The sequence below is a fragment of the Pholcus phalangioides genome, unplaced genomic scaffold, assembly GCF_987345545.1.
Source record: "Pholcus phalangioides strain wild (caught in Gottingen) unplaced genomic scaffold, Ppha-v1.0 ptg000009l_1, whole genome shotgun sequence".
In the NCBI taxonomy this organism is placed as follows: Eukaryota; Metazoa; Arthropoda; class Arachnida; order Araneae; family Pholcidae; genus Pholcus; species Pholcus phalangioides.
In genome coordinates, this window is record NW_028301602.1 from 46,364,375 (window position 1) to 46,376,822 (window position 12,448).

The 12,448-nt window shown below is 33.1% G+C and overlaps 1 protein-coding gene across 3 annotated transcripts in view; it reads left to right on the forward strand.

Moving 5' to 3' along the window:
* The window catches only part of ck (unconventional myosin-VIIa ck), a 64,704-nt gene that overhangs the window by 8,200 nt on the left and 44,056 nt on the right, over positions 1–12,448 (forward strand). For all 3 annotated transcript variants that reach the window (XR_016193224.1, XM_089236399.1, XM_089236400.1), the window contains exons 8-16: positions 143–256; positions 736–889; positions 2,216–2,292; positions 3,564–3,820; positions 5,944–6,154; positions 6,921–7,056; positions 7,525–7,631; positions 8,094–8,231; positions 8,524–8,769. Coding sequence is in view for 2 of the 3 variants with exons in the window: in XM_089236399.1 (XP_089092525.1) it covers positions 143–256; positions 736–889; positions 2,216–2,292; positions 3,564–3,820; positions 5,944–6,154; positions 6,921–7,056; positions 7,525–7,631; positions 8,094–8,231; positions 8,524–8,769 (1,440 nt within the window). In the remaining variant the exon portion in view is untranslated. The remainder of the gene's footprint in view (positions 1–142; positions 257–735; positions 890–2,215; positions 2,293–3,563; positions 3,821–5,943; positions 6,155–6,920; positions 7,057–7,524; positions 7,632–8,093; positions 8,232–8,523; positions 8,770–12,448) is intronic.

Sequence of the window (12,448 nt, forward strand, 5' to 3'; positions counted from 1 at the left end):
TATATATTAGTCAGATAACAGTCATAAAGAGGTTTTATAGCCATGGCTGTAAAAAACATGACCATAAAAATAAATATAAAAAAAATGATTTTGTTTTGTTGATTTGATAATGATATTTGAATTTCATCAACACACTTCATAGGCTTCTGATGAAAGAAACTATCATGTGTTTTATTGCATGCTTGCTGGACTTGGAAGAGAGGAAAAAAACAGGCTGGAGATATTAGATGCAGCAAAATATAATTATCTTACTCAGGTATGGACACCAAAATTTATCCAGTTTCATTTCTGTATGTAAGAAAACTTTTTATACCAAGCTGTAAGAATGAAATTCTTTTTTTTTTTTATTCATTCCATGAATTCTCATCTTTTCATTTCATTAGTTTGGAACAGATACTTTCTTTAAAATAATTTTGTAATTAACCAAATTAATTAATTTAGTTAATAGTTTTAAGCTTTAGTATAATAAATTTTTGTAATGGGAATGAAGAATATGAAGAAAAATTGTATAAAAATTTTTCCTATCGATTTGTTTTATCAGTTAACAACTCTGCTCTATCAATAAGTTTATGGAGATCATGTAATACATGCAAAAAGGATTTTGTGTAACTGAATGATGAACTGTTAAGAAATAAGAATTCTCATCACAGATGAATTTTTGTTAATCATCACAAAAAAATGCTATTTTGTGTTTTGCACCTCATTCATTATTTTTTCATATTTATTAATTACCAGGGAGGATGTATAACATGTGAAGGCAGAGATGATGCTGCTGAGTTTTCTGACATTCGATCAGCAATGAAAGTCTTAATGTTCTCAGATCAAGAAATATGGGAAATTCTGAAAATTCTAAGTGCTCTTTTGCATTTAGGAAACATAAAATACAAAGGTGATTCTCTTTCAATTGTATTTACTGTATTCACCCACATTAGCCACCATGCTGGGAAACAACAATGGAAACCAGCATGCCAGGAATACACATATTTTTCGGCATGTCAGGAAATTTGAATTATGCAGATTCTGGAAAATTCTTAAATATCTTTAATATAGAAACCTAATGAATTGGATGAATGCATTCTGTCTTTGCTAAACCTAGTTTTTTCTGGCATGCCTGAAACGGACCAGGCCGCAACATAAAAAAAAAAAAATCTGGTGTTCCTTGAGCTGGCGGCATGCTGGCTAATGTGGTGGTAATACAGTGTATTTTTTGATTCATCAATCCCTAAATTTTTTGCTTCATATATATAAATGTATTCAAAATTATGATTTTTTATTTTGGAACGTACTCAATTATGATGTTAATGCAGTTGATGTATTCATTTTATCACATTTTTTGAGAAACAATTTTATTTAAAATTCAGTTTGGTCATTTGCTAGCACACAAAACTTGAGACACACCCCTTGTTTTGCAATTTCAATCAAATACTTATTTTATTTGTGGTTACCAGTTAATACAACTGGTTTTTTAGACCTTTAATCCAATACAGTAGAACCTCAATTATCCAGGCTAATAATGGGGAAGGTGAACACAACTAATCAAAAACATGTTTAAACTGCCAGGAGTTAAAAAAAGATTTAAAATAACAAAATTATAGAAAAAAGTATTCATGTATTTTACCAGTTTAAAATGACTGTTCACTATATATATATTCATATTATTCGTGCGAAAGAATTTTATAAAACATTGCAATTATGGAATGATAGCTACAATACTAATATACTGGGTTGCACACATCGATGGCAAAAATACAGTAGAACTTTGATTATGCGGGGTAGTATTGGGGATGGTGATTATGGATAACCGAAAAATATGGTTATCATTTTCCTATCAGATATTCTGCACAGTTATAAATTGTAATGCGAGAATGACACAAACAAGGTATAGCGCTGGTCTGGTCGATGAGCCATGCGGTCACGTGATTGCATCCAAAGTCATGCCATTTTTGTGCCTTATCTTTCAGTTGCAAAAGAATCCAATACATTTTGACTAACTTGCTTCATTAGATATCCTCGTCAAGTACCCCGGTATGCAAGGGGACCCGGGTTTGATTCCCGGAGGAGACAAATCACTTTTCTTTCCAAATATTAGTTTTGCCATAGCATCCAGAAAATTCAATTTCTCAGTATATTTCGGGCAAAAAAATACTATCTCTTCATGTTTTACTTCTGTTAAACTATATAGTTTTTTCTTATAATATATATTATTAAATTATAGGTACTATAATTGATAATTTGGATGCAACAGAAATCACAAATGCCAGCAGTGTGAATTCTGCAGCTCATCTTCTAGAAGTATGTTCTTCCTCATCTTTTTTTTATTTTTTGTAAAAAAAATCTAAAATGTTTTTCTGTAAATGTAAGAGAATGTACAATATAATAACAATTATAAGAAAAAGTTTATTTTACTAAATCGTTATGAAACCTCGTACAGTGAGAAACCTCAATGTAAATATTCTGTGGACCAAGAAAAATATCATTTTAGTGCAATTATCATTATATCGAGAAGCAACATCATCATCACATGTCATAAAATTTATGTGTTGGCGTCTTTTTTAAATCGGCACTATTAGTACCACTACTAAACCACACATTAACCTCATTCATATTTCTTTACGGAGCTTCTAACGAATTGGTACATGTTGTGAATGTAACATGAAGTTTGTTTCTGTGTAATGCTTGTTATGTGTAGCGCTGCCATCAATTTTTCTAATGGTGAGTGAAGTGTAATGATTGATTAATTGTATCTTTGTAGGCTTGTTGCTCTCAGTGGCAAGACTTTTTAACGGGAAGATCAGCTGTTAGTACTACCAAAAAAATTCGTTTTTTTAAAATATTTATTTGCTGCAAAAATTTTTTAGTTGAATTGTGGGTAAACAAAGTTCAGTTGGATGTATTGCCTCTATATAGAGGTTTATAGCAATACACTTGACTATATTACACAAAAAAAAGCGATACAGAGAGAGACAGTGTGAGAAAACTTTATCAACACTTTCTGTGATCAAGTGGTACTAAATACTGATATTATTAGATATCCTCGGAAGAACTAAAATTGTGAGAAATTTGAAAATATATTGAAGGATATTTAGAGCAAAATATAAAAAATAGTGTTATAGACACAGATTTATTGTAGTAAAAGATATCATTGTATTGAGAGGAGTTAGTATTGTAGAGGAGTAATATATTAGACTATAGGCAATTCCAAACAAGATTTGAAAAATTATTGTTGTAGAAGGGATTCATCATTATATTGTGTATCATTGTAGCGAGGTTTCACTGTATATAAAACCAGTGGAAATGCCTGGTGATGTGCCCAGACTTTTTCCATATGCATGGAGCAGTAAGGAAGTGACAAACCATTGCAAAGGGATATATGTTTGATCCTATGTGTATCCCATCACTCCTTTAATGCTCCAGATATATTCAGAAAGCATGGGCAGTTACACATTATCAATTATTATACTGAGTGAATTGCAAATACTTTTAATAGATTAATATTATTATTTATTTTATTTTATGGGCTTTTTTTTATATCTCAATTCAAGGTTTTTCTCCCATTTCTACAGGTAAATAGCATGCACTTGATAGATGCTCTCACAACAAGGACAATATTTGCTCATGGAGATGCTGTTGTGTCAAATATGAGTACACTCCAGTCAGTGGATGTTCGTGATGCTTTTGTCAAGGGAATTTATGGTAGAATGTTTGTATGGATTGTAAATAAAATCAATTCAGCAATATATAAACCCAAGCACACAACTGGATATAGGACATCAATTGGAGTTTTGGATATATTTGGATTTGAAAACTTCACAGTGAATAGGTGTGAAGCATGGTTTTTTTTTCTATATGTCTTTCAAGCTTTTTAATTGCAGACATTCATAAGAGTAGATCATTATAAAAAATCAGTATCATTATAAAAAATATGAGTATTTTCTTAATTGACAAAAGAGTTTTCACATTTAAGTATGATAAAAAGAAATTATAGTTGAACTTGGTTAATACGAGTTATGAATCTAGCATATGCTTGTATAGCTAGCTTGTTATATCCTAGCTACTTGTTATATCCATGGCAAAATAAAAGATGAGAAAAATACTAAGTATCATTATAAAAATTAAAAACATAAATAATAAGGCATCATAGTAAATTGTTTACCAATTCCATATGAAATTATATTGAAACACATGTCCAAAAGTTGAGGACAGAGCAATCCGTCTTAAACTGTTGGATACATGTGTGTATAATATATTTTTAATTAGCACCTGCTGAAGGACTCTTGCTTCTGCACTGAGTGAATCTAATCAACCAACGCAGCAGGTCATCCTGTAATTATTTACAGCCAGCTACCTCTTACAGAGGTGGACCATGACAGCTGCATTTACAGCTGCTAGCTGAAGGAATAGAGCAGCAGGTAGAAGAAAAAAGTATACAATCAAGATATGAGAAGTGATTTTTTGAAGAATTTGCAATTTAAACGAAGAAAATCGAAAGGGAAACGAGATATGAAAAAAAATTGGGGGGGGGGGGGAAATCTGAGAGAGAGAATTCTCTCACTTATCCAACCTCAAAAAAGGTATAAGGAAATCCAAAGGGGAGATCCCCTTCTTCGCTACTCTAGGTCTGAGTGAATTGACAACCCTTGCATTATGTGATGCTGTGCTGCTAGAAAAAACTTCTTGAAGTATGCCAGTCAATTTTAAATAAAATCTTTCTTTACTCTAAGAAAATAGATTTATCATTCAATATTATATGAGGAACCAAAAACTTTCATGTTGCATGCATTGATGCTATATGATATCTTTTGTCTGATATAGAGTTTCAAATTACACTTGGAGAGTCCCTTAGCATATATCAACTTTTGAAAAAACACTAGTACAGTATGGAGAAGTCAAAATCATAATGTAAAATTCATAAATTATTACATACTAAGAAAAAAAAGTTTTTAAAAAAATTCAGTGCTCCTGGATTTTTTTTTCCGGCATGTTTAATTTTACTTAGAACATTTGCTTGCATCGCAAGTCAAAAAAAAAAAAAGCTCATATAACCATACTTCTTATTCAATCACTAGTCATAGCATAATTGCAAATATTGAACCAGATATTGTTTTAAATATGCTCAAAATAGTTGTGATCTCATATTAACCCTTTAACCCTCTGGCTGCTCATCCCCCGATTTCCACGGGCAACTCAAATGTAGCAAAATCTGCTCATCCCGCGATTTCCGCGGGCATGTGTTTTTCTTCCTTTATTGAGGAGCGCATCCCATTTTTTTCCCGTTTAACCACTGAAATAAATTATATACAGTATTAGACGTTTCATTTATGTTTTGGCCAACAGATGTCGTTAGTTGTCCACTAAATTGCGGCATTTGAAGGCACGTGGTATTACCGCTCAAACTTCCCTTTTTGAGTGAAAAAAAAATTAGACAATTTTTGAAGCAATTTTGGTCCACAAATTGAGCAGTCAGAGGGTTAAGTGGCATTGACAAGATATCTCACCTCCATAAAAGCCTCTTATTTCAACATTGACAACCCGAGATATTTTGTAAAGTTGCTTTCTCAGTAGAAAATTTTTCCCCATGCCTCTCAGTTTGCACCTTCTGAAAATTGGAAGAAAGCATACTTCATTAAAAGAGATATATAATTCTTTTTTTTGTGGGGGGGAGGTTTAGTGATTTCTAATTGCTGCTTAAAGGGTTAATCATGCTTGTATTAAAAGAATTTGACTATTTAGAGTCATTTTATGTTATTTGTGTTATGGATTGCTAGCTAAATCAAAGAATGACATTGTAATGAGTTTGATTTAAAAAAAAAATTATGACATATTTTCCAGTAAATACTAAAAAATGAATTTTTTTACTTATTATTTTAAGTCAAGAATTTCTTCTGCAGCACTGATCTATTTGCAAGTGTGTTTGAAAATTTAATGTTTAAATTATATTTATAGTTTTGAGCAGTTTTGCATCAACTACGCAAATGAAAACTTGCAACAGTTTTTTGTGCGTCACATTTTCAAGCTTGAACAAGAGGAATATAATTTGGAAGCTATCAACTGGCAGCACATTGAGTTTGTTGATAACCAAGAGGCTCTTGATCTTATTGCTGTGAAGCCTATGAACATAATGGCATTGATAGATGAAGAAAGTAAATTCCCAAAGGTATATTAAATAAATCTTGTCATTTTCCTGAATTTTTTTTGCAGAACATGGTGCTGGGAAAACATTTTAAATAATCGTCATTTGTAGATTGGATGATATTTTTATCAGAGGTCATTCAAGAGTATTTTATCTTTCACTCTCTTTGTTGTTTGATAGATGTGTGAATGTCTTCATCTGCTTTTTCCCCTGTATAATAAAAAACTAAACTTTAATGTCTTGAAAGTTAAGTTTTGAGTTCATTGAATTGATCAAACCTGGTATAAATTCATAATATTGTTTACTTTTATGCTATTTAATATTCACATCTACTAAATATGTTTCATTTTTTATTATTTTCCTATTCTCTCAAAGTATTTCAAATAGTTTTTCTCTGAAATTTTGTAGCTGCCATACCGTATATGTAATAGCCTCTGAATTTACAACTTCTATAAGATGGTTCTTATGCCAGTTGTTCATATGCCAAGTCACTAAGCCACTCTATAATTCACTTTCCATCTTCTGTTTAAAAAATACACAAATTAATTTTAGTTTGTTCTTCAAGTGATTGTGCCAAAGAAAGAAAAACATAAATGAAACAAACACCTGTAGAAAAATAGAAGTACAGTAATATAGGCCTAAATTAATACAGTTGTTTAATAACTGTAATTTATTATTTTATTTGGGATACTGATAGTGTTTGAATAATGGAACATCTCTTAATCCTTGTAATTAAGTTTTAATTGAAGGGTTTTTGATTTGTTTTTCTTTGACCTGGTGAAATTTTCAGGGCACTGATCAAACATTGCTAAACAAGCTCCACAAGATGCATGGAAACAACAAGAACTATTTGAAGCCAAAATCTGATATAAACACATCGTTTGGCTTGAATCATTTTGCTGGAGTTGTTTTCTATGACACAAGAGGTTAGTTTGTCCTAATTCACATTTTTGCAGTGAACTGATTAAAGATTATTTATGTTGTCTGATGTATTACATTATGTTCTGGACTTATTGAATTTGCTGCCATGTATTTGTCTAGCCATAAATGCTTATTCGAATTCTTCTACATGAATCAGCTATAGAAGAATCTGGTGAGGAAAAAAAAGGAATGTAAAAATCTTAAACATTAAAGCATTAACAGTTTTGAGACATATGATTGAGCATATGAGACATATGCTATTCATATGATTTTTTCTGAAAATTCCCAACGTTCGTAAAATGTTTTTATAGCTCTGTACTGGCTAAGCACTTATTATGCATAGCTAATTAGTACATGCTTTTCTAATGTGAAAATAAGTTTTTTATAAATGTTACTACATAAGTTTTATGAATATATATTAGTTTCTTCATTGCCTTCCTAGTATTATTGTGTCACAATATATTATATTTCAGGCTTTCTTGAGAAGAACCGAGACACCTTCAGTGCTGACCTCATACATCTCATTCAAGTGTCAAGTAACAAATTTCTTCAAAATCTTTTTGTCCATGAAATCGGAATGGTAAGTTGATTATCAGAAAATTATATTTTAGAGTAAGAATTGAGTAATTGAAAGTGCACTAATCATTTATAATTTTAGTAAGCCTGAATAATCATGTAGTATTAGTTATCACTCAAACAAATCATGAATACATGCTAAAAAGTAACCTTCTCCCATCAAATAATTTTTAGTTATAAATTTATGCTAACAAATGTCTTAAATGTAGGAACAAATGTCCCTTGACGCTATATAGATACAATTTTTCCGTATGTTTTAAACTTGTATTATTAATGCTTTCTTGTAAGTTTCTTCTTTTTGTGTTGATATACATTAACGTACGTGTGTCTGCAACAAAAAAAATCCTTGGCAATGTTCATATTAGTAGTTTGAGCTCTGGTTGATTTTGCTGTGCTTATATAGTGCATCTTTTTTTGAAATTTTTTTTTAAATGCTTTTTCTTACTTCATTTTCTTGTGTTTTTAGGGTACAGATACGCGTAAGAAAACCCCAACATTAAGTGCTCAGTTTAAAAAGTCACTGGATTCATTGATGCGCACTCTCAGTCAATGCCATCCATTCTTCATTAGGTGTATTAAACCGAATGAGCTGAAAAAGCCTATGGTATGAATATTTTTATTTTTTTATGTTTAAAATTGAATTCCTTGGTCATTTTCAGTATGAAGACCCATATGCAAATTATTTAAAAGTTAAGACATCATCACAGTGAGTGACTTGCAAGCATGAAACAAGAGAAAAAGTCTTCATTTAAGCTCAGGATCATTAAAACGTGTATTATTCTCGTTTTTGCTTTTTAAAAATAAATGTTACACAACTGCTGATTGTTATCTTTGTGCTCTGTGTGTGTATAACTTGATATTTGTAATGTTCATTCAGTCCCATTGATTCTTTTTAGATGTTTGATAGAGAACTGTGCTGCAAGCAGCTGAGGTACTCTGGAATGATGGAGACTATTCGTATAAGAAGAGCTGGTTATCCCATTAGGCATACGTTCAAAGAATTCACTGAAAGATACAGATTCCTCATTCCTGGGGTTGGGCCCCCTCATAAGATTGACTGTAAGGCAGCATGTATGAAAGTATGCTCTGTGGTTCTTGGAAAAACAGACTATCAGCTTGGGAGATCCAAAGTATTTCTCAAAGTATGTTTACATGAAAATTGAAATATGTGCCAAGACTCAGATCTACTAATTTATTTATCATAGTCATATACATTTGATTTCATTTTGTGCAAATGATATCTTTTGTTAATACACATTTGTACTCACATGAGTCTGAGGCTTATTTAACAAGTTGCAACTTAAGTTCAAAACATTTAGCATCCAAATCTAGGATATACCAGTGTTTCTGAAAACTTTGGAAGTATTTACCTTCTATAATCATTAGGGTTGGTCCGATTAATCAGGTCAGTTGATTGATCAATTATTAAACAGTTAAAAATTTCAGTTGAGTTAGTCAACTTGATCAATCTGATTGAAATTTGATTAAAATGTTTACTACAATTTCATGATTTTTTTGACTAAACCAATTAGAAGTCTTAAACTGTATCCCTAGATGTAACAATTCATATAATTGAATTGGCCATATTTAAAAATACTTGAATCAATATTTATATATGTATCCAGTTTTTCACGATGGGGAAATATAAGTCAATCCAGCAAAACTGGTGATTATTTCAGTTTTAAATTACGTGTGATCAAAGTTTTACAAAACAAGACCAAAGTTTGTTGTTTCCACTGTGAACAGTAGTTTTCATATTCAGGATACAACAGCCCCACCTCCTTCAGTAATATTTGGGAGCAGTTTCTAGGGAAAAAAAGTAACAGTATGAAAATTGAAAGTAGTTTCAAAATCAGTGACTAACTTCTAATTGGTTTTGTCAAAAAAATCAAAATCATTAAATTGTAGTAAAAATGTTAATCAAATTTCAATCAGATTGATCAAGTTGACTAACTCCTCACTATGGATCAGGATCCGAGTAGAGATTTGCAAAAACATATATATATATAGGTTGCGCAGTATAAACAATATTTGAGACTCATGACTAGATCACGTCCGCTGTAACCAATTATAGGTGGTGGATGGCAGGAGGAGTGACGACACCTTTCATGAAAAATATATTTTATTTAAAATTTATACGGCAGGACTACATAGTAAATTAATATAAAAAACTTTCCTATCTCAACAACAAGCATGGCCATTCATCAGTGCGTTCCAAAGCCAACTAACTGTGTATCCTTAACGATCTTGATCCTGTAGTCAGCTTTGACCGATTCCCCACAGTGTGCTTCACAACAAAGGCAATTCACATTGAAATCGTGTCAGAGCTAAGTACTGCAGCTTTCCTTGCAGCATTTAGGAGATTCATATGCAGAAGAGGGAGGCCCACAGGTATGTATTTCGACAATGCCACTAACTTCAAGGGTGCTGCCAATTATTTAAAAGTGCAGTTCAAACTCTGTAAATCTCAAGATGTGCAGAAAGTTATCTCTGAAGAAAAAATCAATTGCCACTTCATTCCACCATTATCACCTTACTTTGGAAGACTGTAGGAATCCAACGTCAAATGTTTAAAGTTTTATGTGTTGAAAACGTGCAAAGGAAGTGCTCTCACACAAACTTTCAAGGAGTTAGCAACTGTGACTGTCCAGATTAAAGTGTGCATGAAATCAACACCACCAACTCAACTTGGCCAAGATCCAAATGAGCTGCAAGCTTTGATTCCCGGACATTTCCTCATCGGTACTCCAATGACAGCCGTACCTGAAGGTGATGGTAAAGCATTGGGAGGTCTACAGGCCAAATGGGCCAAGATTCAAAAATTGCCAAGAGATTTCTGGAATTGATGGTCCGAGGAATATTTGACCAATCTTCAACTAAGGATGAAGTGGAAACTTAGACATCGAACATAGCCGTCGGCAATCTCGTTATCCTGAAAGAAGTCACGCATCCCTTCAAGTAGCACTTGGCCCGAGTGACTCAAGTCTTTCGAGGTGATGACTGATGACAGAATGGTCAGAGTCATGGAAATCAAGACTGTGAATGATGTATACAAACATTTCGTGAATCATCTATGTCGTTTGCCAATCGATGTCACCTTTTTTTTGGGTGCTGTTCTAGAATATAATAGAATAGTTTGGTTCATCTTAAAACACGTGAGGGATGTATTTACAGTTAGAAGTGTGTATGCTTATATTCCACTATGAAGGCTACCATCAAAATCTGTGGGTTCAAATCCGAGCATAGAACGTCAGAAGTTCTTTACCTATCGAGGTTATATGCCTATTTGGCTACCACCGATGGATGGAGTCCTCATTACCCACCCCACTACACTGGTTGGAAATTGCAGTATGGCGATATATGACTGGAGTTGGTGTGTGGTAAAGTAATAGTAGTTAGAAATGTGTGTGCAAATGTGAGCCGATCTTCCCATTAAAAAGTCTTGCCACAGAGAGCAACAGACCTAAAAACAGTACAAATATGTGTATATACAGTACACTTCACTTCTGAAATATAGATGGCAACACTGAAAAAATCAGACACAAAGTAGATGCACTCAGATTGTTTGGTATACACCCTTAACTTCCAGCACAACTCGCTAAGTAATAAATTGCAGATGGCAATAAACCTGAGTTGTGTTCCGTTTGAAAAAAAGAAAGAAAGAAGTGTGTAGCCGCTGTAGTGGCCAAGTGGTCATAGTGATGAACTTACATCGCAAAGACCCAGGTTCAAACCCTATTGATACCACGTGGTGGTCAGCTGAAGTTGGTTTCCTGTGGTTTCCAACTTCGAGGCATGAATGCAAGCCAATCTTCCCATTGTAAAGTCTCGCCACAGAGAACAACAGGCCTACAATGATACAATTATTTAATTATTACACTTCACTCTTAGTTTAAAAAATTACAACAGATGGCAGCACTACACATAACAAGCATTACACAGAAATAAACTTCACAATAGGTTCAAAAAACATACATGCACAGTTTCCAGCATGGCGCAGGTCTTCTTTGACCACCTGCTAAAATCTCTTCATTGTCATGCGTTAATGATTGAGACAGCGGTGAGCCATAATCTGGTTAGGAGGAGTTGGAAGTGTGTAGAAGGTGTAGTTAATGGATGTGTGTACAAAAGCATGAGAAATGCCTAGGTGTTTGAACCCTGTAAGGTTCAGGAGAAAAGAGTGGGAAGAAGGCCTGGGAGAAACAGGAGTTGCGAGAGAAAGGAAAGAGAACAAATGGAGACATTCCTCCCACTCCTCCACCACTATTTAGGAGCATTTTCTGGGGAGAAAAGTAACAGTATAAAAATCAAAAATAGTTTCAAAGTCAGCAACTAACATAAAATGACTGGTTTTCTACAAGATCCTAGTGAAGACATTCCCGGATCTGACAAAAATGTTCTGCATTACTTCAAGCATGCAGCCTTGATTTATGAATCTGCTTTGATATTTGTTTACATCCAGCAAACAGGTGAGTGAAAAATATTTTTGTAGCACCAATTGATAAAAAAAGTTACCCAATAAGTTTGTTCGAAAATACAGTAGAACCTCGATTATCCGAACACATCGAGACCAAAGGGAGTTCGGAAAATCGATTTTGAAACTAATTTGATGATGCAAAGAAATAAATTGAAATTTAGCAAGAAATGATAACCTCCTCCCCCACCCCTACAAAAACCGTGTTAGAACTATTTTTGTTGTCAAGAAGATGCACTCCTCCCTCTCATTAAGGCATACCCATAGGATTAAGAAGAATTCATCAGACACAAAAAAAAAGATGGCAGATGAAGCTGCTCTTATTCACACGTTTGTTTGCTTGTGAA